The following is a 27,652-nucleotide window of genomic DNA, read 5'->3' on the forward strand; positions in this document are numbered from 1 at the left end:
CAAGATTTCCCAGAGATGAGCGAGCCAGCACTGGAGCTGATGCCTCAAGCAAGAGCCATCACCAAAAACGCTTTAAATTCCTGCTCAACCCAAAGGTTTTCTGTCTTCCCAGCAAGGCTTGCTGGCACGGCGCTGCTCTCTTACGGCTGCGGGACCGGCACGGAGGCCGGAGCCCAGCCAGGCTGCCTGCAAAAGCATCCCAGCTGGGAGGTGTTACTGGTAGAACGTTACTTCCTGCCTAGGCGAGGGCAGCGGCCGCTGCACGCTCCGTGCTGCAGCCCGCTACTAACCAGTTGTACTCTGAAACGGTGTTTGGCTCAGAAAGCGAAGGAATTTGGCAAATTCCCGCTGCCGGATGTTAACTGCGGGCACACGCGGCTTCGGGAGAGGTGTGCTGTGCCGGCGTGAAACGCTGAGCTGGTGGATGTCAGCTCCTTGCTTAGGGCACCCGTCATTGCCACTCACTCGCCTGCTTTGGGTAAAATTAATCACTACTGTAAGGCCGAAAGTGCTGTAGGGAAAAAAAAAATAAATCACAACATCCAGCCACTGGTTTCCCAGTGACGATGGCATCTGCCTCGTTAGCAATCAGGATCCATTTCAAATTAGAGAGTCTCGAGAAAAGCAGCAGCCTGTGGAGGCTGCTTAGCCCACAGCATTTTCCTGCTCCAGATTTCTGTCGGCACCAGTGGCATTTCTATCATACGTTTGCTCCAGAATGGAGCAAGCTTTGGTGTATTGAAGCGTATTTTTATTCATTTGCTGGGAAATGATTAAAAAAAAAAAAGAGTTGGTGGGTTTGAAAGTGCACAGGTGAACGGAATACCCCTTGGAAAAGGAGAAATGGTTTGAAAAGATAAACCTAACTGGGTTCGCCTGAAGGGCAGCTGTTAGAGGGGCAGCACCAGAGCTCAGCTGGGAGGTGGCGCAGGGTGACACTGGGAAAAGGACGGAGAACAAATTATTAGGAAGCTGATAATAAAGAGGTCAAAGGTGGTGCCTGGAAGGCCACAAAGTGGCAGGGAGTATGTTTTTTGAGTTGAAAGCAGAAAAGGAATGATTTTTGCACAGAATTACAGGGCTGGCAATAAGACTCTGCTGCTGGAAAAAAGTAAGTATGTATTGGAAGAGAATCCTAAGTTTTTTCTGGTGATCATGAGACACGTGTCTTTGGTAAAGTGAACCAGCAACGAAGCAGAAAGTTGTGGTTAAAGGACATCACGTCATCTCTTCTAAAAGTCCGTATTTCTCCTGGAGATGTAAACGGGAAAGAAATCCAGAAGTAAAGAGCAGCTCAAGCGTAAAGAGGAGAATTGTGTTTGGGACTGCGGGAAGGGCGACACCGTTGCGTAGCAGACGCGTCCTTCATCACTCAGCACTTCTGTGTGCTGCAGGGGAAAGGCCTCTGGAAGTCTGTGCGTGGCTCTACAGGTGGAAAGTGATTATGGATGCGAGAGACCCACGTTAATGGAATGTTTGGATTCTGCGATGGTGCAAATCTACTGGGTCAAGCTGAAAACAGCAATGACCATGTCACAGCCAGGCACGCCAGTGCCCGAAAGGAAACTTGAAGGCAGAAGAGCAAAGGTCCTGCTCGAGCCATCCCATCAACCCAAACTAACCTGCTTGGATACACCTTCAGCGATAACCACATCTAAAGGTAAGAAGCTTCTCAGGGAATATTTGGCTCGTTCATCAAAGCACGAGAAGCTGAAGAAGCAGCAGCAGAATGCAGAGCTTTAGGGATGGAAGAGTGCAGCAACGGGAAGGAGCTCCGCAGGCTGCTGGTGACTGGACATGGGATGAAATGGGAAAAGGATGAAATTCTCCCTGAGCCAGGCGGACTGTGGGCCAAAAACATATAAAAGGCTTTCTACAAGAAATGCAAAAGCTGAGGTAAAAACAGAAAAGGAAAAAAAGTCGCCAAAAATTTGGGGTGATGACACCAAAGGCCAAGGCCTGAATGTGATCAGGGCTGCAGTTTGGAGCTGCAGGCCAATATTAAAACAAAGACGCTGTGCTCGCTCAGCCAGTGGGATCGAGAACGTATCGGCCGAAGCTGATTTCGGCATAGAAGGTGCACAGTGTGACCAAGGTAATTAAAAAAAGGTAATAATAATCTTGTGTTTTGTACAATGTGTGGCAGGCTTCTGTTAAGCGACACAGTGGCAGCGCTTATTAAATGAAAAATTGTTCACTTTCAGTAAAATACGTGGCAAAATGGGGAAAATATGAGTTGGTGTGGGGTAAGAAAGTTAAACAGAGAGGCACGTGACCCCTGGAATGGAGTTTCTGGGAGCAGATGTATTTAAAACAGAGGCACAACAGGTTTCATGTTTCTAGCAGAACAAGAGCACGTGGCATTGCTCTGGATACAGTGGAAACAGGGTGGAAACAGTAAATCTCTTGACATGCAAATTTTACAGCGGCTGGTGAGGAACAGTAGCAATACAATGATTCGGTTTAAACTGCACGCTGCACTGTACCGTCAAGCCCCAAAACTGAAGGTAAAATTTTAAAAGCTCTCAGGCTGCAGAAAGATGTAATCAACTCAAATGATTTTCAGGAAAAAAAAAAATAATCCACAAACCAGTTGGAATCCTACTCGTCCATGGCACCTGGGAGGGCAGGAAAGGTGTTGAAAATGCTTAGTACTTATTAAAAGTGGTTAGTACTTATTAAAAGTATTTTATGATGAGGATATAGTGCTCTGCACAGTCACAGATCGCCTCTGACACCAGCCCCCCAACGAGGTAAGGCTCCCTGGGCATGAATTTCTCGGTCCTGCACTGTTCTTTCCTCTTGTGTTGGATCACAGGTTCCCACAGCTTCACTCCTGTCACTGTCCGGCACAGCATGCAGCACTCGGGGAACAGGGAGGGGGACACCAATGACACAAGCCCACCCGAAAAACTGGGCAGAGGAGATTGAGCAGTGGGCTTTTGATCCCGCAGTGGGGTTTTTGATCCTGCTGAGAGATGCAGCCGCCTTCCCCAGGCGAGATATTTTCACAAGAGCCCACCGTGGTCAGGCAGGCGTGTGGCTGTTAAGGAATGTGCAAGGGCCCACAGCTCCCCTCTGGGATGGTTTTCAAGATGAAAAACATGGAAGAACACAACAAAAGCTTTTCTCGTCCTCTGCTTGCATCTCTGTGGTTCATCCAGTGCAGGTGCTGGGGTTTTGCACAAAGGCTTGCAGTGAGCAAGGGGAGATTTCATCTTTTCCTTCTTGATGTTTTAAAAGGCAGCAGTAAAGGAACACCTTCTCTCTTACTCCCCTCTCCTCCATCTTCCACTCCCTCCCCTCCTGCCAGAGAGGCACCGCAAGGGAAGAAAGTCCAAAGACCACATTTTTTCTGCAGCTGCACAGTCATTTTTTCGCACTCAGAGACAAGACAGGAATGTTTAGCAAAGTGGAGCCATCTGGCTAAGGCACTTCCAGGGCTGTTCAGTGCGGGAGACAAAGGACTGGACAAAAGCAAAGCATCATGGAGATAATCTGGAGTGGAGAAGAAGACACCGAGCAGGGCCAGGCCTTGGTCACAACGGCTTGGCTTTGGAAGGTGATGCTCCTGAGTGTAGTATGCTGTCGTAGCAGTCACCTAAGGGGAGAAAAAAAAGTTGGAAAAAGCCCAGACAAGAAATAGTCAAGGCACTACTGCAGAAACACGTGCTTTGAATGGTGTAAGTGCTTCTAGGAAGCGCTCACAGAGGAGCTTCCCATCCACAGGAGGGATAAAAGGTACCATGGTGCTCAAACAAACGTTAGTGCCTGTACAGTCTTCCATTTGTAAAAACAGTGGGCAGAAAGAGTAGGATTATGTGCAGAAAAAAAAAAATATATGAGAAACTGTCTGGGCAAGAGACTACAGATGAAAAGTTCTGTGGCATTTGAGAGTGATTCATGTGGACAGTGGTAATTTGGGGAGTAAAGAGCTGGGTGTGGGGATTTGGAGACAGCTTGTAGGAAGCATACTCAGAAAATAAGAATAGGTAGAGAAGGGAATCAAGGAGTTGTACCTTGAACTCAAGTGAGGAGAAAGCAGATTTGGGGGGAGGAAAAAAAAAATAAAAAGCAAACTGAACCCCACAGGCCTAGCGAAAAAAATAGATGAACTACATGGAAAGCGCTTCTGTTTATTACCTCTCACACTCTGCACAGACCTGAAACAACCATGAGGGTGAAAACCCCAGTGTGGGTCACACCTCTGCCTCCACACTCATCCTCTCCTCAGGGCGCGGGGGAGGAACGGCCGGACCCAGAGCGAAGCGAAGGGACGCCGGGAAAGGGATGGATCCTTCCCGCCAGTGAGGGCTTGCCAGTGTGTTCTGACAGAAAACTTCCAGCTGGCAGCCGGATCTCCGCGATGGGAGCAGCGACACTGAGGCGGGCAGTAAACTGAGGGCGGCGGGGGGGAGCAGGGGCTGGGGCCGAGCGAAGGCGGGCACTGCGGACATGGCGAAGCCGGGACGCCCTGACGCTCCCGAACGTACCCGCGGTTCTCCCGGGGCCGCGGAACCGCCGGGCCGAGGCACCGGCCGGCGGGAGGCGGCTCCGCGCCCTCAGGGGGGCGGAGGCGGGAAACGCCTCAGCGCGCGTGCGCAGAGCCGCGGCCGCGGGGCGGGGACGGGGCCGCGCTGCGCATGCGCCGCATCCCTCCTCCCCCGCCCCTCCCTCCCGCGCAACGTGAAGGGCGGGGGGGGGGGGAGGGAGGTGGCATTCGAAAAATGCCCGCGGCTTCCCATTGGCCGGCGGCGCCGCCGCGGCCACGCCCCCTGCCGCGAGCCCGCCCCCGCCCCTTTGCCCCGGCCCCCCCCCCCCCCCCGCCCTGCCCCCCCGCCGGTTCCCCCTCCGCCGCCGCCATTAGAGGGGCCGCTTTGTGTCCGCCGGGGCTGCCGGTGAGTTCCCCCCCCGCCCGTCCGCCCCCGGTGCCTCGGCGGGCGGAGCGAGCCCGGTAGGCCGCGGGGTGGTGCGCGAGAGGCGCGGGAGCGGCCCGGCGGGGCCCGGGAACTCCGCTGCAGCGCCGCGCCCCCTCTCTGACAGGCCTCGGCGGGGGGGGGGGGTTGTCGTGACGAGTCGCGATACGCTGCGCGGACAGGCGGCGCTGTCGCGGTGGGCAGCACGGCCTGCTCGCCCTCATCTCCCCCCCACCTCCCCCCCCGCCGTAGCCGCGGAGGCCCCGCGGTGCGGCCGGTTCGCCCCCGGCCAGGCCCGAGGAGGCGGCCGCGGCCCGCGGCGGGAGGTTGGCGGCGCGGGGGCCGGGGCTGGCGGGGTGCGACCCCTCGGCGCCTCTCACAAAGGAAGCGCGGGCGTCAAAGCCGCCTCTCCCGCCCCGCTGACACCCGGTAAACAGCGGCGGGTGGCGGCGGGGGAAGGTCGGGGGCAGGCAGGGGTGTGACACGGTAAATAATCGCTGTTTATAAACGTAGGAAGGGCCTGAGCTCCCGCCGTAGCCTTCCCGCGTTTTGCTTGCTTGCTTGTGGGCCTTTTTTTTTCCCCCTCCACCGACTGACTCCGTCAGGGGCCGGAGAAGCGCTGCCGCCCGAGGAAAACCTCCGTCCGAGACTCCGGTGTGGCTCCGCTTCCAAAAAGCAGCTCCGAATCCCGCTCGGCGCTGCTCGCGATGGACACAAGCTGAAGTACGAGCCTGCTGAGCGCTTCTGAGCTTCTTCCCGAGACCCTGCGGTGGCCACAGCCCTGTTAAAGAGTATTAATTACCTTCCTCACCTTGCTGCATGTGCTTCTCTGTGGAGAAGGCTATTAAATTCCACTCTGGAATAGGACTCTTCCAGAGGGGCTTCCAGTCTGGGTTTGTTATCCTATTGCCACGCTGGACCGTGGTTTGGGGTTAAAACTTTGCAAAGACTTAAGGTGAGAGGAGCAGCGTAGCACAATCCAGTGAACTGGTGTAGCTTCTGCCTGGCCAGAGGGGCTCCACCAGCTGAGGACCGCTCCGGACCGGGGACGGTGTTCGGAACGAATCCTTCCTGCCTCTTCTAACTGTTTTCACAGTCGCCGGTGTCTGCAGATCGTGGGGGGGGGGGGGGACTTGCTCCGCAGGAGAAGGCGGATAACTCAGGGTTGTGGGTGCGTTCCCTCCTTTGGAAGCACAGCAGGGACTGGCCTGTTTGCTCGAATCTGTGGGATTTCGTGGGTTACTCATTTCAGGAGTCTCACTTGGCCGCTGAATTATTTTTTGGTTAACAAGCATGTCACTTCGCAGTTCGTATCAGGTCTTCTGAGTAATAGTCGTGCTCTGATTTCCGAGCATGTGACTTTGTTTCCTTTTACCATAAATAGTTGGTTTGTTTTTTTTAACGTCTTCAAGAAATAGTTGGCCAAGTTTTTGGCAAGCAGCTCTCTTATTGAGGGGGGCAAGGTTCGGGAGTACTCGTGTTTGTAAACAATGTCACACTGTTGAGCTCCTCAGGGTGAGGAGGGTGTGTGTGGGGGGAGTGAGGGAGAGGAGGGTGTCGCTAGTGAGCGATAAAGAATGGAAGTGTTTTGATGGGCTGGGAGAGCACTTACCTTCCTTAGGAGGGACTTGAAGAGATTGATGGATAGAATGGGAAATCTTTAGAAATGAGGAATGGTTAGAGGGGGGAAAAAAAAACAAACACATAATTTCTATTGAGGGGAAGAACTTTGTATGTATGCCTTGAAAACATCTACTGGTTTTTGCACTATTTACCTGTGCCTCCTAATTAATTAACTTTTCAATGCTTCGTGCGCTTTCCTCAGGTAATAGCTGCTTGAATTATTTCTTCAGAATCTTTTTTTTTTTTCCTCTTTTCTTCCCAGAATTTCTTTTTCCCTTTTGGCAAAAACTGATGTGTGACTCTTTTGTCAGTGTTTTGTTACAAGTGACCCAGGGTCCTCTGAGGATTTTAACTTCCGTGAGGGAGAATGAAAGAAGTTTTGCATTGATGGACTCTAATGTCAGGTGTGAGTAGATTTTGTATAGGCTGCAAGGAAGTTGTAGCTTTTATTATGCATAGTTTTGTACTATGGAATAATAAGTGATGGCTGAATAAGTAATAGTTTGGGAGGAGGGTTTATATAGTGGTTTTACATCCAATCCATCCAAGCAAGGAGGATGCTGCCTATAAAAGGTTCCTACCCTGCTATGTTGTGTTAGCAGCCTAAATTTTCATTCAAGTGTCAGTGGTTTGTCAGAATTCATCATGTTGCATCCTGGAATTAAGATATCTCGTCCAAGGCTATGAAGCTTTCAGCAGAGGATTTTTCTTGTTGGAATAGTTTTAAGTTTGTGACCTGTTATAAACTTCAAGCTGAACCCTCTGTACTCTAATGTGGGCTGCTTCATTCCTTAGCTCCTGTGTCAGTGGCAGCACACGGAGAATCTGTATCATGGACCATAGTAGCCAAAAATTGTTCAAAAACTGTTGTCCCACTGAGTTTCCACTGTCACAATCATCGTTGCAGAGAGAAATTATTTTTAGACAACTATCCAAGTAGAAATTCTGCTTTGTCTTCATCCCTTAGCTGAAGTTTTTGCCAGCTTCTAGGTACAATGGTGGCATAATTTAGGTTGTGCAGCACTTGGCTTTGGCTGTGTGTTTGGGGGTGTGAAGAAAAACTCCTGGATGTAGGAAAAAAGAAGATAATCCAGGCCACAGAAATTGCTGTCTTCTGAATAGGTCAAAGATTGATGGAGAAAGGATCTGAAACGTCTAGTGGTTTTTATATTAAGCTGGCATTCTTGGTGGTGGAGACTAGTGGGGGTGAGGCATGGGATGTTACTTGTAATTTAATAAACATCTGTGGAGATTAAGCTGACTTTGAGTTGCTGCCGTTATGCCCAAGCAGAGGCGAGGGGCTGAGCTCAGTCCCAGGTGGGGAGGCAAAGCATCAATCTTACTCTAGTAATGTGCTTTTTTTGTTGTTTTTTGCAGTGAAAGCAGCATCTGTGTGTGCAAAAGGGCAGTATTTCATTTTTGCTTTGCTTCGTAGGTCAACAGGATAGGCAAGGTGTAAGCCAGGTTGCCTTTGGAGTCCCAGGTCCAAATTCAATGCTGAATCTTTAGACTTAGAAAACCCCCTCTCCTTTGTGTCTCTGCGTGTAGGAATGCATGTGTTTGGAAACTGGAAGTGTGGAAGATTTTTGCTGTGCTCCCCTGAACCTTAACGTATTTGGGATTTGTTGTTCCCCCCTTAACGTTGCACGGGGAAGGAGTGGATGGAAATAGAAACCGTAACGCTAGTCCAGCCAAAGAATTTCTTGCCTGGCAAGCGGTGAGCTCTTGGACCACTGCTCTTCTTTAATTGAAACAAGGTGGTTTGTAGTGCTTGTAGCAGCGTGGGGCTCAGGGAGCCTGTAACGGATCTCCGGGAGACTCGAGGCGGGAGAGCTGCGAATACAGCCTTGGTGTGGCGTAATCAGGAGGCAGGGGATTGGAAAGTCTGCTTAACCAGGACACCTCCCAGGAAATGGGAGCGGCGTGGCCGTAAGGATCGGGACAGAGTCAGCGCAGGACTTGTTGAGTGGCAACAAAAGCGATGGGAATGCCAGCTGTGGAGTAACGCTCAGCCAGATGTGCGGCGGGAGCAGCTTTCCGAGCGGGTTGCCAAATAAGGCTTAGAAGTGGGGACTAATATTCAGTGAGATATCTGATTCCTCGGCACGTTTTTGGGCTCTTCTAAATTACTGAACGCTGCTGGTGTGACTTAATCAAGACAACAGGCAGCTCGGGGAACTGCAGTAACAAAAGGGAGAGCAGTCCAGGCTGCAACATCTTTGTGAAGCAGTCTGAGAACTTCTAACCGCTACATTTTGTAAAAGAAATTTGTATCAAAGATGTCGCTGGGTGATATATTCTGTGACATTGTAGATACTGAGGGAGTTGGTAAGGTATCTTCTACCTGAGCTGGATTTTTAGGAAAGAGCTTTGAGGATTTGAGACGGCCCCAAGTCTTGAAAGAGTTGGCCGGCTCGCAATGTAGAAGGTAATGTTTTGGCATGTTTGATTTGGATTTGCAAAAATGTTAACGTTTCCTGTGCTTTTTTCCTGCAGCTTCTGAGACATAATGCTTTTCCGCTCAGGACAGCGTTACATAGTAGTAGATATTTGCACAATAATCAGCAGCCTGGTTTTGAAATCCAGTTCCTTTGCTTTTTAAGCCTTTGTGATAAAAAACAGTCGTTCTTGCTTGCAATGCTCGTAGGGTTGGCGATTTTGTGTCCCTTGACACCCTGGCTTCACACCTGGAAGAACACAAAAACTTTTTTCTAGCTCTTTTTGACCTGATTTCTAGACTGGTGTCGTGTACCGTGTACCAAGTCATGTCTCAGAGCACATCAATCACCAGTGTACGTGTCATGTAACAGTAAGTGGACACCCCTAAGGGCACAGGATTGGATATGCTTCCTCATTTTTCCATTGCATATTTGTTTTCAATCCCCTCAGCCTGTGCACCCTACCCCGTCCTGTGACTCGGTATTTCCGCCAGCCTGACACTTGGCCTGCCGTGTTCGAGAACTGGTTTCATCCCAAAATATTTTCCCTCAGGTGGGATTGAAGTCAGAGAGGAAAATCTTATGGCCAGTAGAAATTCAAGGAGTCAAGCAAACTACGCCCCAAATTAACTTATTTTTGTAAAGTTCTTGTGGCTGTTGCACTGGTGGGGGGGACTCCACTCTTCTGAAATATTATCCAGAATGTGTGTGTCTCTCCTAAAGCCTTCCTTTCTGTTGGTTTTGTGGTGTTTTGTTTTGTTTTTTTCTGCTGAGGATATGCTGATAGCTCAGGAGGAAATTGATGGATTTTTTCACGGAAATCTCCCTGTACCTTTGGCTAGATCTTCCATTAGTGGCCACTCCCAGAGCTGCAAGACTGGACACTATCAACCATTTCTGCTAAGCTAGAAATCCAGAAAGTTGGGTTTTTTGTTGCTTATCAGTTCCTTGCTGGATTAGCAGCTTGGAAATGACTAGTTCTTGACAGTTGGGGAACCTGCAGTTCAAGTGACCCACAGGAAATTGAGTGTGAGTAGCTATGTGAAGAGTTACTAACTGCACTTTCAAGCAGCTTTTTGAAACGGTTGGTGCCCTGATGTTCGTTTCGTTGCTGATGTGATTATTTTTTTTCCTGACCATTGGTCAGATTTAAGGGTACAGGAGAGTTACCCAATAACCATCTTGAACCTGAGTCCTCAATCGATGGCCTCTTCCCACTTTCTAAGCACAATATTTGTTTGTTTGACATGTGTGTAGATGCAAAATACAGTTATTACTTCCCAGTTGTTTATTATTGAGAGGGATGCTTGCACTTGCAGATGCGGTACACGCTAAAGATGTCTCAGTATCCCATAGGTGAAATAGGGTGTCCAGGTAACAGTTGTTTTGGGTGACTTGATTTTCCAGTTAAATAAATATTCCTTTTTACTTGGAGGGGGGAATGAGAGTTGTTCTGCATTGCTCTTGCAAAACTTTCTAGTCCTTTATCTTTTTGAGAAACTAAATTCAGGCCTGTTTGTAGCTGACATTTCACACCCAGTCCTGAAAACTTCTTTTGATCCTCCTGTGGAAACAAACAGGCCAAGCAAGAGCAGTCCTTGAGCCGTGATACTTTCACAAGGTGATGCTTCTGGCTTTGCCCCTTGAGAATATCGGTCCTTCGAAGTCAGTAGATTTACCCTCCTGCTCCTTGGATTCCCAAGGCCTTTTGGGCAGGAGATGATCCAGCTGTGGGAACGCAGAGGGAATCAGCTCTGAATTTCTGCTGGATGGTGGCTTACGAATTGTGCTGTGTTGAGTTTCACTCTTGAGAGCGAAAAGACTTCAGTGGTTCATCCTGTGACCTAAACAAAAGGTTTTTTTCTTTATAACTTGGGGAATTTGAAGTCAAAGTTGGGAGTACTGTGTTTTCATGCGTGTGACATGCAGGCCACACAATTTAAAACTAGATAAAACCCAGGGCCAGGGCAGCCACAGTGCATCCTTGTGTGTGTGTGAGTAATCCCAGGGAAAGCACCTTTGGTAGCCCCCAGCCCATTTCCCTGAGGATGGATCTGTAATTGGTTATTTTAAGACTTGCTTCAAAATGCTGGTGGTTTTTTAAAGGCTAAATGTAAGAACAACCGAAGCCTGAAAATTTCGGGGCCCGTTGCGCCGTAGGTGTGTGCACCTGATGTGACTCTGCGCCCACCTGCAGATTTAGTTTGTTAATTTGTCTGTTTATTGTTTGGAGAGGAGGTCTTGTAGGTACGATGGCGTAGCCTCTTGCATCCCCAGTCCTTGGGACCATCCTATCTTAACGCGCGTTCCTGTTCCCCTCGACTCCTCTTTTTCACTGCTGCTGGTTTCTGGATCCAAACAACCTTCGCGGCTCGGAGGTTGAACACAAATACTCCGTGTAGACGAGCTGGGTTTTGGTTTGCACGGGAAGGTAACGGAGGTAGAGAGAATCCTTCCGATCGATGGGGAGTTCTCGCCGCTGAGAAAGGAAAGGATGGTATTTTTGGACAAGGACAGGCAGTAACTGAGGTGGTATCGATGCGGTACGGAGCATCCACCCCTGTGATGGAGAACGCAGCGCAAAGTGCTGAAGCTGTGGTGAAAGTCAGCTTGAAAACAGTGCCAGGAGTGATGTCAGGGCCCTGGTTTGCTACAGGGTGAGGTTTTGCTTTTGAGGTTTTTAAAGGGGCTGGTGAGAAGAGGAAGTGAATGAGCAAGTCAGCCCTGTGTTTTGTGATGGAAATAGCAGAGCCACCTCTCCTGGGAGAGGCTGATGCAGTCGGTTGGGCAGCAGGTAAGACAGGCGGGAGAATGTAATGGTAGTAAGGGGTGAGACTGATTGAGGGTTGGACTGAGCTTAACCTATTCAGTACCCATGTTATTTGGAGGAAAGTTCTGTAAAACTTTAATTTTTTTTGTAGAAGGTATGGAGACTGCTGTTTTGTTGGTTATCTTTGTGTTCAAGGACTCCCTTGTTTCTGTAAATTGCATGGGGTTTAGTTTGGGAGGGGCATGGTTCGGGTCCCCAGTGGGTGTATTTTCTGCCTAACACATGGAATGGGTGAATTCCTTAGGCTGATAGAAGCTGGATCAATGTGTCAGCTCCTGCTCTTACCCAAAGTCAACGACTTACCAGTTACCTCAACGCCATACTTTAGGCACAGTGCAACGTCTGCTTTTCATTAATGCTTTCTGTTAATTTAAAGAGCTTTTTTGTTGTTTCAGATGTGTTTTAATGGAGCAGGCTGCAGGTCTGGCTTACACCTTTACCATTTCTGCTCCCTCCATAGCACCCAAGTTTGCATGCATGCTTTAGCATCTTTGTTGAATGCAAGTGTTGATTGTCAGTTGTGTTAGCCATGAGCTGTAAGTCATTTATCTTCTTTTCTTTTTTAATCTTGAGTTTGATACATGGACGTAGATGTTTTCTGTTTTGTTAATTTTCACACCCCATCTTTTCTGTACTTTAGGTTGACTCCTCACTGCACTGTGAAAACCATTAGGAAAAAGTCCTTGGGGTTAAAACCTGGGGCTCCACAGTGTTACCTGCACTTGGGGCTAGAAATTAATTTAAATGGCGACTGATCTGTCTGAAGCTGAACCCGTGCATCATAAGGCGCTTCCACTCTTAACGGGAGCTCAGCTGATCCACACGGACAAGTTAAGTGAGGTAGGGGCTGGCCCATTCTCCAAGCTTGCCCTCGGATCAGTCCTTGACTTCCAGTCCTGCTGAAGGTTACTTGGTACTCTTCCTCCCTTTCCTTGTAGGAAACTCGCTTGGGCAGCTGATAAACCCTGGAGGCACTCTCTTTCCCCTTCCCTGCTTTCCCCGAGATGTTGTATTTGTCAAAATCCTCAAATGATCTCCTTTAATTTGGAATTGAAAAGAAATTATTTTATAACTGTAAAATGTGATACTGTCCTCTCCTAGTATGCTTCAAAGAGGCTGGTTTGGGGGTTACTGTCGTTTTAAAATTCTGAAAAATCCAAATGTGTCCACAATATTTCTACATACGCTGCTTCCATTTACTTTAATCCCGTGTCAAAAACTTTCGGGATCTTTCCAGTATCTGTGCTGATTTTTATATACTTTTTCTAGAAAGTCGAAGACGACACGATGCCGATCCGTCGCGCGGTGAACTCATCTTCCCGGGAAACTCCTCCCAAAAGCAAACCTGCTGAAGGTGAAGAAGTCAAAGCAGGTACGGTGATAGTTCTGTAGTGGATTGTTAATGTATATCCCAATATAGGCTTTTGTACTGAAATTCCTGAAAAAACCTTACTGCCATGATTTAAAATATTACTAATGCTTAGCTTCCTTTTAAGGGCTTTTCCTGGGTTATTGGGAAGTTGTATTTTACAGCCGCTCTTTTTGGTCTGAACCCGTTTGTTTTGTCCTTCCTAGCCCGTGGCAAAGCCCTGACACTCCGGGCAGGAAGATATGACTAAATATAGTCCTTTTTAGGCTTGCGCCTTCTTTAGAGTGAAGGTAGAAATTGTGACGTTTCAGTAGTGTCAGGAAGGTGGCTTGAGATCAGAAGGTAGAGTCAATGAGTGGAAAAACAAAATATTTAATTTTTTTTCTTGCTTTTCCTGAACAGAAGGCTTTTACCACAGCGTGTCATAAAATCCAGTCCAATATTAACGTGTCTGGTCTTAACACCTTCCCCTCAGTTTCGCAGAATGTGTCATTTCAGTATCATATTTGGTTCCTTTCACTGACTTTGTCCTCTTTGGTGTCACAAATAAATACATTGTGTATGAAACTAACTATTAATACCCTCTGTGTTTTAAATGCGTGATGTCTCTGTGGGAAAACTATGCACAGGAACGTAGAAAGAGTGCCTAAGCTCCTTCTCAGAGCTAGAGAACCTGTCTACTGCATGGAGCAGTTATGGTAGACAGCTCTTCATCCAAAAAGTAGGTAATGGTAGTTTACATCCATCTTATCTAGCAGGCAGCCCAGTCCCTAAGCTATTCTCAGCTAAATATACTGGAGTTGATTGGCTTGGTAAGTTGGTTTCTGACTGGATTCGATGCTGCTGACAGACTAGTGCTTCTGCAAGGGGCACATGCAGTCTAAAGCTTTGCCAAGTCTGGAAAAAACGGGATTGAATGGTTGAAGGCCTTCAGGTGCAGAAACAGCGGTGTTTGAAGACAAGTTGGTCATAAACAAAGCTGCTTGTATGTATCTGTCCAAATTTCTTGTAGAGATGTATGTTTTTGCACCTCTCTGAGTTAAAAACACATGAACCTCAACATGGGGAGAACCTTAAGTGTTTCATGGCACTGATTTCCTCCTCCCTTCCCCACCCAGGCCTCTTTGATGAGGGGTGATTGCAACAGTAACTTCTGGAGTTGAGACCACCAGGGTTATCAGTTCATTGTGCAAATGCTACAAGATGTTGTTTGAAGTTACTCAGGCTCTTCTGATTGCACCTTCTTGAACCTCTTTTCAGTAGTTTGTTCACTTCTTCAGTTACAGTCAAATCATCTGTTTAAATTAGAGAAAAGAAGTTGTCTGGTGGGAAATAATTTTGGGGATGTGTTCTTAAGCTGCTTTTTTTTTTTTTCCCCCTCTGCCTTCCTGAAGAATAGAGGCTGGTTTTAGGCAGTAACTTGATGCGTTTTCACATCTTTTAGATGCAGAAGTCACTTCTGAGGAGTCTGCCTCTGTTGGAGAAGAGCAAGAGAATGAAACCCTGCCTGCTGCATCCAGTGAAGCAGAACAGCCAAAGGAACCTGAGAATGAGGGGAAAGGGGAAACAAAGTCCTCAGAAGAAACCAAAAAGGAGTAAGGCTTGCTTAGTGCTGAATTCAGGAATTTGGGTAGGATTCTGAAGGAAGTCAGGTTCTAGAGATAAAAAAAGATGATGGGAGAGATGGGGGAAATAGGATGGGTCCCTTAAAAAGGTGCTCGTATTTCCCCGGAAGAAGCTACCAATAAAGTGTAGCTGCTATTCTAGAACATGTGTGAGACCAAATATCAAGATAGGGTCTCTCTTTTCTTAATAGGAACACTAAAATGTTCTTTAAATTACTTTCAGTGTCAGATGTTCTGGACTTTGTTGTTGTTCTGCTTGTTGGCTTGTTTTCCAGTGTCTTTTGTCTTACTATTGCTTTGTATTTTTCCTAAGTGAGAAGGATCAGTCTAAGGAAAAGGAGAAGAAGGTGAAAAAGACCATTCCTGCATGGGCTACCCTCTCTGCTAGCCAGCTAGCTAGAGCACAGAAGCAAACTCAGATGGCTGCCACCTCACGTCCCAAAATGGATGCTATTTTAACTGAGGCCATCAGGGTAAGCAGGAGACAAACCTTAATTTTCTTGATCTGTCACAAAGCAGGATCATTTGTGCACCTAAAATCCACAATTTCAACTTGCTGGTGGTACAGATGATAGTGCTATTAGCAGGAAAGACATATATGCCTCTGCCTGGAAGCCCATGGGGCTGAAATGTGAGTCCGTGATGATGATGAGGGGCCCTAGAGCTTATTTCTTTGTTTAGAATTTGTTTCCCTCCCTAATTACATTATTAGAAACCGCTATCATGACACAACCTGGTTGATTGCTGCCATCATTTAATCTGGTGTGCCTCCTGGTGTGCCTCCTAGCCATGTTTAGCTTGGTTTACTTTGATTAATCCATCTATTTGATACGTGCTTTTTTCAGTATTCACTGAAAATACAGAAATTCAGATGGAAATACTGCAAACTTGCATTCCACAGTGGTGTTGGTCTCGCTTTACTGTATCCCTCCTCGTTGTAAGAAGAGACCTGTGCTGTTGTAGTTGCACTGCAACACCGCTGCTCTCCCCTTGAGGCTCGAGGAGACCTGGACTCCACCAGTCTTAGCTGCTAGATGGCCTTCCAGCTGCTATATCTTCAAAATATAAGCTTCAGCTTCATTTCTTTACTAGTTTACTAATGTCAATCCTCCATCTTCTTAAAAAAAAAAAAAAAAAATTAGCAACTTGTTCTGACTTAATGACTACTCTGACATTAATAAAATGACTTACCAGTTGTGCAGTGTTGGTCTCTGTTCTTCCAGGCCTACACCAAGATAATGGCCATGCACGTGGTTTCTTGTAAATTTTTTGCTTCTGTTTCAGGCATGCTTTCAAAAGAGTGGTGCCTCAGTCGTTGCGATACGTAAATACATCATCCACAAATACCCTTCCCTGGAGCTTGAGAGGAGAGGCTATCTTCTAAAGCAAGCGTTGAAAAGGGAGCTGGAGAGAGGCATCATCAGACAGGTGAGCATTGCTTCGTGGAGCAGCACTGGAGGGGTTGTTACTCAATTACATAGGTGGTTTTTAAACTCTGCTAGCAGGTCTCTGAGGTGATCGTGTTCTCCCACGTGGAGGTTCATCAGCCTCTGTCTCCGCTTTTAGACGCTGACAAAATTTCAGCATCGTTCTGTCAGTCGGACGCTTTGCACGGTTGTCTTTTGTGCAATGTGTGACCGTTTCTTGGTGTTGTGTCATACGGCATTGCAACAGTGCGTGTCTTCAAACTGGGTCTAGCAGTGTCACTTCTGCAGCAGCATGTTGCTGTTGGCACTGTAATTTATGCCTGTGGTATCTGTTAGGGTATCCTGTAGGTATACGGGGCAGCAGAGTATGTTATTAATGTCTGGCTGTGGTTTCTGGTCTTACTGGAGTGTCAGCAGGTTCAAATGAGGCCTCTGCCATACCAGTCCCTCACCAGGGTGACAGCGCATTCAGCATCTGTCTAATGATGTCACTTAGTCAAGTTGTTCGTATTCTGAGTTACTTTGTTAAATGGACTTTCTTTCCAACTAGGTGAAGGGAAAGGGAGCTTCTGGCAGCTTTGTGGTGGTGTCTAATGCAGGAAAAACTGTTCCAAAAGCCAGAGACAGAAAGGTAAGATGGATCATTTTAAACAACACTGTGAAAAATCTTTGTGGGTTGCACTGAAACACATGTATCTTACAAAATGCAGCCTAACCCCAACCCAAACAGTATTCTCCTCCTAGCTATACTTTTCCTCCCCAATCAAAACACCTGTTCCACTAAAATCAGAATCAGAAAGCTAGGATGAGAAATTAAAACCAAGTAGAATAATCAAAGTCTTAGTTTTAAAATGTTTACGTTAAACCCCTAGGCTTTGGTTCAGAGGCAGAAAGCCGAATAACCATGAAGCTCCTCTTCTGTCTTTACCTGGTAGAGAGATGCCTCTCAGGTATTGTAAGAGAGCTTTGTGCTGCTGCTCTTTCTGTTGTGTCCGTCGCGTGGATAAATGGAAGGTTTCAGTCTTCAGGACTGCCAGAGGAACATTTTTTTCCATTCAGCTGTGAGGGCAGAGGGAGGAAGAAGAAAATGTCCTTAGGTTTCTGGAAGAAAGCTGCTAATATTGGGTGTATGTTGTTCTGAGGTAGTAAAATGTGATGTGTTTTGGGGTTTGGGGGTTTTCTTGAACCTAGTCCTCACGGTTAGTCGTAGTTCCAGCACTGCCGTTCTCCGCTCCCTGCCACGCTGGGGGGGTGAAACACATCTCTAACGCTGCAGTTACAGAATGCTTAGCTGGAATTGCCAATCCCCTTGCAGCTTAGTTGAACCCAGAGAGTATTTTAACACCTTGATGTTAAAGGTGTTAACCTTTAACACCTCTCTTGGCTACTGGGGAGACCAAAAACCCTGAAACTAAGGAAAACAGTGACACACTTGGTACTAAGGGCACTGAAGGAAACTAATTGCGGTCTAACAGGTTGCCCAGAGAAGCTGTGGCTGCCCCATCCCTGGAAGTGTTCCAGGCCAGGTTGGATGAGGCTTTGAGCAACCTGGTGTAGTGGAGGGTGTCCCTACCCATGGCAGGGGGGCTGGAACTGGATGGTCTTTGAGCTCCCTTCCAACCCAAACCATTCCATGATTCTAACTTCTTAAATAGAGCTCACTGGCTCCACGAGAAGTCTGAGCAAGGCACCTGATAGCTGCCAACACATCACTGGGTTTTGGTCTGCAGCCTATCGGTGTCTTTGTTCCTAGTTACTTTCTCTGCGTTGCAGCAAAACAAAGAGTTTGTTGTTGGTTTTGGTAAATTCAGCTAGCAGTTGAGCAGCACCCTCACCCCTTTGGCCTTTTGCAAAGCTGCTGTTCTGCATCAAAATCATTAAATTTTAGCACATTTCCTCACTGTCATTTCTATATAAAGAACAGACCATTTTTTTGTCTGATCATCCCCTCCTCATGGTAATAAAGTGATGGAGGAAAATTCAGGAGAAGAGAGTGTTGGCTTCAATCAAGATTTCTTTCTGTCAGGTGAAACAAAAAAAATGCACTCCTGTTTAGCTGTTCGTTTTTGGGAAAACTTGACCTGTGTAAACAGGTCTTGCCTTTGGGTTTTGTTTTATGTCACCGTGCATCATTTTCACTCTTCACCATTGAAGGGCAGCAAAGGAAAATGACTGTAAAAAGAGGAAGGAAACCATTGAAAACACACATGTTGTTAAACACTCAGCAATTTGTGTTTGTAAAACTGTCCTAAGACTCCTCTGAAAATTCCAGGCAAATGTGGTCAATTTTACTTAAACTGCTGAACTATCTAAATTGTTAATTTAAAGAGCTGCCTTACAGAACTTGATTTTCCAGATCTGTGGCCAGTGTCAGGAGCAGTTCTCCCCACCCGTGCGTTGCTGGTTCAGAAAACCTGGAGTTTTAGGCCCCACTGATGCGTAAAAGTATGTGTATTTCAGAAAAGCCCCTCCGCTTCGACTGCAGAGCAACAAGTCAAGCTGGAAGATGTCCTGCCACTGGCTTTCACCCGCCTTTGTGAGCCGAAGGAAGCTTCCTACAGCCTGATCAAGAAATACGTGTCTCAGTATTACCCCAAACTCAAAGTAGATATAAGGTAGGTGCAGGAACGCACTCTTGCAAGCAGAGCTGCAGCGGAGCAGGGAATTGCAGCCTTCCTCTGGCTTTGCCTGGCTTCACGGCGATTCGGTTCAGTATTTCAGCAGGCAGGTGGTGCTCTGAGTTGCAGAGCCTTGAGGAAAAGCCGTGCCTTTTTCTGCATCCCTCCACACCCGATCTTTGTTCCCGATGCCGACATCGGCACGGCTCTACGCATCTCCGGCCTGAACCAAACCCAGATCCCTTTAGCTGCGTGGATGTGAAGGCCTCTCCTTGGGATCTTGTCCCGCTCGGTTCTGGATGCTTTAGCTGCAACACGCTTGCAGTAATCTTTAATTTTGCCCGTACGGAGCGGGTCAAGGCTTGGGGAGGAAGCGGATCTGGGAAAACTGTGCGTCGCCTCTTAGAGGGGCTTGTGCTCAGTGCCTTGTTTGTCTGCGAGCTGGCTGACTCATTGCCCACCGAGTCCAAACGTGCTTTTCAAAATGCGTAAATCCTTCCAAGGGAGCCTGTTGGTTTCTGGCTACGCAGTGACACCGAGAAAGCGTTGCAGTTGAGTTTCCGCTAACGTGCGTCGTTGTTCTCGTGTAATCAGCACTTGCTGACAGATCTCCGTTTAGAATGTCTGTACGTAGGCAGATACCGCTTGTAAGTACTGCTCCGCTCACGCTCCGTGTAAAGCGTTGCTTCTCTGTTTGTTTTTGAGCTGTCAGTGTGTGTCAGTAAAGCTTTATCCTCCTGTGTTTCAGGCCTCAGCTGTTGAAGAACGCCCTGCAGAGAGCTGTAGAGAAGGGCCAGTTAGAGCAGATCACAGGCAAGGGAGCGTCTGGGACATTCCAGGTCAGAGCCAGAGCTCGTCTTCTTTTGTTGACTACACTGACCACAAGCCTTTGGATATAACTTAACACCTCCTCTCCCCCCCTACACCAGTTTCACTGGGTGCACCTTTCTTTAGCAGCCTGTCATATTCAGGAGTTGTCAAACTATGAAGCAGTAGGACTCTTATTCTCCTCTTGGTCTACATTCCTGGAGCAGAACCCCCCCTGCTTTCCTTGCCCAGCGTGCTCCACACACTGCTCCAGCTCTGACTCACTAGCACAGTAGGGGAGATGGTGGGGTAAGCTTTCCTTTCCATCACTAATTACAAGTGCAGTAGGTACCCCAGATGCCTGCAACGTCTTTTTCTCATGTCTGTGCCACAGGAGTCTCTTGGGCACATTTGGTCTGTGGGATGAAGATGTGATTTATTTCCTTTCCTGAGTGATAGGCCCTTAGATTGCCACATCCTGCAGTGTGTTTGGGGACGAGGACAATGTGTTGCTGATTAAAAAGCACTCCAGGCCAGTTGACTGAATAGGCCTGTCCTCCCAATTAAAGCTGGGAGAGCAGCGTTCCCTGTGCAGTGTTTTAATATAAAACATATCTGTGCTAATGCAGGAGCGCCGACCCACCTGGTGCAGAGGAGCTTGTCCTGACCTGGTTTGGGAGAATTTTGTCTTGATGCTTTTCTCTTCCTCCTTGGAAAATAGCTGAAGAAATCAGGGGAGAAGCCCCTGCTGGGTGGGACTCTGATGGAAGACGCCATCCTGTCTGCTATTGCGGCCATGAACGAACCGAAGACCTGCTCCACCACAGCGCTGAAGAAGTATATCCTGGAAAACCACCCAGGGACCAACTCCAACTTCCAGGGTAAAGTACTGATCTGTGTAACTCTCTTCTCTTCTACGTGCTGAGAGAGAGATCTGTAGCTGCAGCACCTTTAAACTTCTCCCTTGAGCTTGCTGGAGAGCTGACAGCTGCTCAGCTCTTTGTGCTGCAGAGATGCTCCATGTTTTTAATTCCTGTTAGTTTCTTTCAAGCCTGACAAAGACGAGTTTCTGAGACATAATGCATGTTTCTCTTGTCTACAGCACATTCCCAGGAAGGGGGAAGAGCATCCAAGTAGTTTATTGTTCTTAAATCACCAAGTTGAATTCATCTGTGTCTCTCTGTTTTGAAAGGCTGCAGCTTGGCGTAAATGCAGTTCCTAGTTACTTTTTATTTGGAGCAGTTGCTTAGTCTAACTTTAAAAAAAACAACAACAACAACTCACAAGCACCCCTTTTACTGATTTGTTTGAGGTCCTTCTTTGGCTCTGACTTTTAAAAGGTCAAGCAAGTGGGAAGAGAAACTAATCCTGTTGTATTTGGGAAGGGATTTGGCCTGTCTTCATTCCCAGGAATGACACTAATGTCTGTTTTGACTTTTGCACTAGCCAAAGCAATACTAACAGAGGCTTTAAAGCAGATCTTCTAATGGCTTCTTTACGTTATTTGGTCTGAGCCCCTGTGCAGTTGTTTAACGGAGGCTGGAGCTCATTTGAAGCAGGACGAGCTCGTAGGAGTCAAACCTAAAAGTAGGTGAGTTTGTGGTTTCACAGTGCTGGTGCGATCCCTCGGGACGTGGGGCCGGAGAGAAGACTGCTGCTCCAGCGTTCTTCACCTGGAGCCGGAGCACGGCGTGGGCACGGCTGTTTGGTGCAGGGCTCACTGACAGCACAGGCTCCCTCGCAGCAGTGCGGGATGAAGAAGCTGCCTGAGCCCTTCTGCCAGTTCCAGACTGGTGTCAAGTGTGACTTCTTAATCTTGGGGCAGGGAAAAGAGTTTCCAGGCTTGTTAAGCCCTCGCATGATTTATTTTCAGGACCACTGGAAATTGCCCTGGTCCTGTGTTTAGCCAGCCTCCAGTGTTTCATCAGTCTTACGAGTCGGATAAGGAAATTTCAGCTTGCAATCTGTTGTTTTCTTTCTCCTCCCATTACATAAAAGGAATTTTGATGATCCCTGCTCTGTTTTAAGAGCAACTGAAGGAAGATCTGGTGAGATGGGAAAGCAGGCGGATATGCGCTGCAGAGCCAGCGCTCTGCACTCCTCCCTGTTTTATACCTTCTAACTGGACTTCACTGGAATTAAATCCTTTACGTGTGGTACCCAGAATGAAAACAGCCTTCTGTTTCATGTGTTACTGCTGCTCATAAAAGTGTGGGGTTTCTAAAGACGACTAGAACTATGAGGATCCTAACGTTGCAACACAAATAATTTAATGGATACAGTCAGCTCCATCAGCTGCACAAGCTCCGCCAGTGCCGTTCACGGGGAACCATTTCAGCAGAGGTGGCCTGGGAGCTGGCGAAGGCACGGCGCTGTCCCAAAGGATCCTCTTGTCAGTTCTTGGCACAAGCCCGTTTCGGGAGCGTTGGGCAAGCGGTCGGAGTGAATACTTTTGCATTAATCGTGCAGAACAGATTCAGATGACAGCTCAGATTCAGATTTTTCTCTTTCCATTCCTCAAGTGAACCTCTTTGGAACATGCTTGAGGGCAGGCCTTGCTTTTCCCTTGGTTCGCAGGGAGTTAAATATGTCAAGGGTTCCTCTAATTCAAGCTGAAAATGGTTTTGAACTGACTAAACAACTTCAGCCCTTTGCCTGCACTTGGGCAGTTTTGGTTAGAATTCATCCGCAGTGCACAATGGAACAGGAGACTGGAATCAAAAGTGTATTTGTCATATTTCTAGACCAAATATTTCCCCTTTAAAAAAGCAAAACAAAACAGAAACCACAGAAGGAGGAAAGATGCACCAGCCAGCAACTGGACACCATGCAGCTGCTCGCTCACCCTCCTTCACCCCCAGGGGATGGAGAAGATCATCAAAGGGGAAAAGGGAAGGAGACTTATGAGTTTGAGAGAAGCACAATTCAATAATGGTTAATAAAATAAAATTAAAAGTAATAATGATAAAAATAATAATAATACATGATAGTATATGTTATTATTATTATTATTTTTATATATTAACAAGTGATGCACAGTGTTAATTGCTCACCACTCACTAACAGCCAGCTCATCCTGGCAGGGGATCCTGAAAGAGAGAAGTCGAGTGTTCTGTTGGGCAATTTGGCCCTCAATCCTGAATCCAAGATCAAATCCTAAACCAGGAGTTGTGAGTCCTTTGTCCCAGCCATGCTCCCTCCCAGCTTGTGCTCCTGCACGCTGGCAAACAGGGGAAGCTGAAAAGTCCTTGATGTCTCGGCAACAGCTATAAACATCAGCGTGCTGTCAACACTCTTCCCATAACGAATCCCAGACTAAATCCAAAACGCAGAGCTGTTCTACCTACTGAAAAGAAAACTAACTGTCCCAGCCAAAACCAGAACCAGCCACACCTGAAATTTGGAACAGGAGGGCAAAACCATGGTAAAGACTTGTTTTAAAAAAGCACTTTGGAGAACAGGCTGAAGAAAGCTGAGACTGGGATCCAGTTTGGACAGTCGTAGTGATGTGGTCCTGTTGGATGCATTTATAAAGGAGGATCCCTTGATTGCAACATCAGAAACCTGTGCTGCTCTTGACTTCTTCCTTTGGAGAATTTATAACCACACCTGCTAAGTGTTCAGGAACAAACACTTGTGTCTTCTTCCTGAAAATTTAACTGCAAGAGGATTTTGCTTTAAATAAGACTGGAGAGGGACTTTTTGCAAGGGCGTGTAGTGACAGGACACGGGGCAATGGCTTTACACTGGAAGAGGGGAGATTTCCATTAGATCTAAGGAAGAAATTTTTTACCATGAGGGTGGCGAGGCACTGGCACAGGTTGCCCAGAGGAGTTGTGGCTGCCCCATCCCTGGAAGTGTTCAAGGCCAGGTTGGATGAGGCTTTGGCCAACCTGGTGTAGTGGAAGGTGTCCCTACCCATGGCCGGGGGGTTGGAACTAGGTGATCTTGAAGGTCCCTTCCAACCCAAACCACTCTGTGATTCTCTGAGAAAATGTACTAAAACTTGTAACTGGAGTGCTCTAGCTGGGTCTCACACACAGCAGCTGCTCTTTGCTGAGTGCAGAAAGGAGCACGCAGTGATGTCCTCAGGATTCTCGGGTCTCCAGGACTGTGTCGTTTCTCTGTAGGTGTCCTGGGCAAAGGAGACTCCATCCTGACTCTTCATCTCTGATTTCAGAGGGCACTGCAGAGAGCAGTAAGGTTAGACAAGTAGATAAAGACAGTAACACAACTTTTCTCTGATTTTTTTTTTTTTTTTTTCCCCCCCTCTCACAGTGCATCTACTGAAGAGAACGCTGCAGAAATGTGAGAAGAATGGCTGGATGGAGCAAATTTCTGGAAAGGGCTTCAGTGGAACCTTTCAGCTTTGCTTCCCTTATTATCCTAGGTAAAGAGCTTGGCTGTGAAACGATGGCCAGGATAAGCGCCGCGTAGGTCAGCCAGGTAGCGGTACTGACCTGTTTACAGGGAAGTTTGTGGAGGGTTTAATAACTGATGAACCACGACGTTGTCACCCGTAATAACGACGTTACCTGGGGGTCTGAGTGTGAGCAGATGTAAGGCTGACTTCATGAGCAAGGGAAGCTTTTAAGGACAATCAAAACGTTGGGCTCAGTATTCTGGGATACTCCGTCGCAACGCTTGTTTTGCAGGCTGGGAGCTACTGAGGTGTTCCCACGCTAAACCAAACTCACGTGAGCAGGTAGAGTGGTGTTCTTAACGCAAGGATGCTCCTCGAGAGTAGGACCCAGCCGGTGGCTTTGCTTAATGCTGCTGTGGAGGAGAGGTGGGAGGAGGGAAGACGACCTGGATTAGCTTCTGTGAGACTAAACCAGCCTTTAAACCAGCCTTTCTCCTCCTGCTGTGGGCGTACGTTGTGCTGGGCCACGCAGAGCCCGGCGATGGTGACATAGTGTCCCACGGAGAGCCAAATGGCAGCGACGTCCTTCAAGTCTCTGCTTCCCTTCTTTTATTGCAGACGTACAAAGTCCACGGTGGCTTCAGCCCGCGTTCGGAGCCACTGGAGTCTGATGTTGTCCCTTTGTTGTCTGCCTTCCTGTGTTTGCACAGAAGGAGCAACGAGGAGAGAACTGGAGAAAGGGCAGCTTAGGGCTGGGGCGTTCCTGGTCACGCTTCTGCCGTTGCGGAGACCAAATGACGTTGGTTTCGGATAGCGGCAAACGCAGAAGTTTTGGGGGTGTTTATGGATTAAACTCGAAGCCGTAGCCTTACGGGAGGACGGGCAGCAGTGCCTGATGACAGCCAGGGTTACCCAAGGCTTGCTGAGCCCGGAGTCCTACGTATCCTTAGAAATAAGTCACGCTCTGACAAGAACCCTCTTGTAGCCCAGATGTGCTCTACCCAGAGAAGCAGCAAGATGAGGACTCTGAGGAATCTGATGAGGAAGAAGAGGAGGAATCTGAGGAGGAAGAAGAATCTGAAGAAGAAGAGTCTGAGGAGGAAGAGCCACCACCAAAGAAGAGGTAAGGCAACAGGAGAGATAAACGGGCTCCTCTGGATGAAATAAAAGTGGCCGTCACAGAGTGGGGGGGTTTGTCTCGTGCTGTGGTGGTTTGTCCGCGAGGCTGTTGTTCAGGGTGTGTTGGAAGAGGTTGTTTCTAGTTACGGTTGAACTCTTGGGGCACTGTCAGCACCAGGACTTCTCTGGGACATGTGTAGTTTGCAGAAGCAATGCCTTGCTCAGGAGACACTGATCTCTCGTATTCCATAATTTGAAGCTAACTTCTTTTTCCTCCAGACGAGAAGAGATCCTGTATTTATGCTTTGTATTTCCTTGAGTCTCCTGAAGTTGCCTTTTGTGTTTTTTACGTGGGACTTTTTATATTTATTAAATGTTTCTTTAGGAAAACTTTTCCCTATGGTATTACTTGCAGTTCTGCAGCCAGATGTGAAACCTGCCTCACTCAGGAGATAAGTGGTGTTCGTTAAGTGATAAAACTCCATTCTGAGAGGAGAGAGAGAGCACTCAGGTCTCTGATTGTTCTGACAATTGACTTTGATGCATTGTCATTATTTCTGTGTTTATTTGCCTAACGAAGGAGCTTCCAACCTGGCTGGCAGAGCGCTGTGGGGATTGAGAAGCGCTTAGCGTGGCAATATCCACCAGGGGAGTTCTTGCTCTTTGGGATTTAGCTCATGGAATGTTCTGCTGCCTAAAGGAACATCCGCGGTAAAGGAGGAGGATGCCAAGATCCGCTGCGTTCGTGCAGATCGACGGCAGCAGCTCTGCTCTGGGTGACATTTGCGCCTCCGCTGAGATCTTGTGCTGTCTCTCTTTCCGACAGGATGCAGAAGAGACCGCCTCCGAAATCACGGAGCAGGGCCCCTCCGATGAAGCGAAGGGAATCCAAGCCCAAGCCCAGAAAAACCCCCGCGGCCCACCGGGGGAAAGCAAAGCCCCCTCCCAAGGTTAAAACCCCTGCTAAAAAAGCCAAACCAGCAGCCCCAACCATCAAGAAACCCTCCGGTGGCAGCTCTTCCAAGAAACCAGCAGCCAGCGGGAGGAAGGAGGTGAAACCCTCTGCCAAGGGCAAATCCACCATGAGGAAATCTCTCCGGGCAAAAAAGTAAAATTTTTCCACTGTCAGGGAAAATCCCATGGTCAAATCCACCATCTTGTTTTATAAGTCAACGTGCATTTGTATTTTAGTTCTGATGCTTAAACACTTCTTTAATTTTTTTATTTTTTTTTTTCTTGAATGATGGGGAAAAAGCTGAAAACTAAATCAAACCAACCCGAGCACTTGTTAGATCTCAATGCTGTGCCTCGTGCCTGCCCCTCCCCTGGAACAAGTCATCTTTAGTTTCTGCAATAATTTTAGGACTTTTCTAGGACATATATAATCTGTACATTTTACGGTGTTCCTCTTGGCTTTCGGGGGGGGAGGGTTGGCTTTTAAAAATTCTTCAGAGAAGATCTTTGTATCTTTAGACAGCAGGAATGGGATGATTAGGGGGGGAATTCTCGCCGCGGAAGAGTCCTCCCGAGATCCCCCGCAGGCGAGGTCCTTAACGCTTCGGTGAAGAAGCAGTGTACATACAGCACTTGCACTGAGTCCTGGAGGTGCTTCCTTCCGCTCGGCGCGAGAGCGACGGGCTACGGAGATGGCGCGTTCGGCTCCTTCCACACCGGTGAGGTTCCGGTGAGGTTCCTTGGGCGGTGAGTGCGATCCTGCAGGAAAGGAAACGGAGGCTGCGGCGTCCACCGACCGTCTACCGCGGGTGATTTGAATTAGAGTTTCCACGCCACATCTGTTACCTTCAAACCAAAATATATAAAAAGTCTTCTTGAATCCACCTTGCCGATGTTTTTAAGAGATGAAGAGCCTGAGTTTTGTCACCTCTTGTTTACCCTTTTTTTAAAGAAAAGTTGGAGAGCTATACAATTGCTAATGTAGAGATGTTGATAAGTGAAGAACATGCAGTTTGCTAAAATAAAGTGAAACTAGATTCCAGGCTCGCTTTTTGTGTGTCCTTTCTCTTCCCCACCACAGCTTTCTCCTCCTGGAAACGTAGAGATGAGGGAATTATGGTCACCAGGGATTGCTGCAGAAGCAAATCTTCCTTGCCAGCGTGAAAGAGCAGGGCTGCTGTAGCCTGAGCCCCTGCCAAGCTCTTAGTTGGACGGACTTGTGCCCTTTTTCTTCCTGATTTTTTTCTCTGGAGACAAAGGTGAGCAAGAAGAAAGCTCTGTTTGACCCTCTTGCTGCTCCTCTTCTCCCTCCGCCCTCCATCAGTGGCCGGTGGGGACAAAAAAAAACCAGCTGAAATCTTCCCCCCCACTTCTGCCCTGCTCGACAGAGCAGCGCCTGCGTTCCAGTGGCTCTTTCCTGGGACTTCTTGTCCCAAAATAGTGGGGGTTGTCGGCATTTTCCTGCAGGCGGGTGCTACGGCAAGCCAAATTTGAGAGAAAGCTTCTCTCATCGCTGGGATATTTCTGGGGACGAGGAGTCGCATTCCCACACCACCAACCCCA

The 27,652-nt window shown here is 47.8% G+C and overlaps 1 protein-coding gene across 3 annotated transcripts; it reads left to right on the forward strand.

Annotated features, from left to right (window-relative positions):
- The first annotated feature begins 4,848 nt into the window (after window positions 1–4,848).
- Window positions 4,849–27,126, forward strand: HP1BP3 (heterochromatin protein 1 binding protein 3). Of its 3 annotated transcripts, none has more exons than XM_086625622.1 (13): window positions 4,849–4,898; window positions 12,448–12,647; window positions 13,077–13,179; window positions 14,621–14,771; window positions 15,115–15,274; window positions 16,086–16,229; window positions 16,779–16,859; window positions 18,689–18,843; window positions 19,595–19,685; window positions 20,375–20,534; window positions 23,932–24,043; window positions 25,002–25,139; window positions 25,962–27,126. In XM_086625622.1, exons 2-13 carry the CDS (start codon window positions 12,552–12,554, stop codon window positions 26,245–26,247), a joined length of 1,677 nt encoding a protein of 558 aa, XP_086481748.1. In that variant the 5' UTR covers window positions 4,849–4,898; window positions 12,448–12,551; the 3' UTR covers window positions 26,248–27,126. The 3 variants fall into 3 exon arrangements, with proteins under 3 accessions (XP_086481748.1, XP_086481752.1, XP_086481749.1); XM_086625626.1 differs by lacking the exon at window positions 4,849–4,898 and adding an exon at window positions 5,308–5,345; XM_086625623.1 differs by lacking the exon at window positions 4,849–4,898 and adding an exon at window positions 5,441–5,639.
- Window positions 27,127–27,652: the final 526 nt, after the last annotated feature.

Source organism: Tauraco erythrolophus, chromosome 23 (assembly GCF_009769465.1).
Source record: "Tauraco erythrolophus isolate bTauEry1 chromosome 23, bTauEry1.pri, whole genome shotgun sequence".
NCBI classification, from domain to species: Eukaryota; Metazoa; Chordata; class Aves; order Musophagiformes; family Musophagidae; genus Tauraco; species Tauraco erythrolophus.

Bases quoted from the DNA above. Each gene is read 5' to 3' on its own strand.
- HP1BP3 (XM_086625622.1), top strand. From the start codon at position 12,552: ATGGCGACTGATCTGTCTGAAGCTGAACCCGTGCATCATAAGGCGCTT. The intron at 16,860-18,688 runs GTAAGATGGATC...TGTGTATTTCAG, and splicing joins CAAAAGCCAGAGACAGAAAG to AAAAGCCCCTCCGCTTCGAC. The intron at 20,535-23,931 runs GTAAAGTACTGA...CCCCTCTCACAG, and splicing joins GACCAACTCCAACTTCCAGG to TGCATCTACTGAAGAGAACG.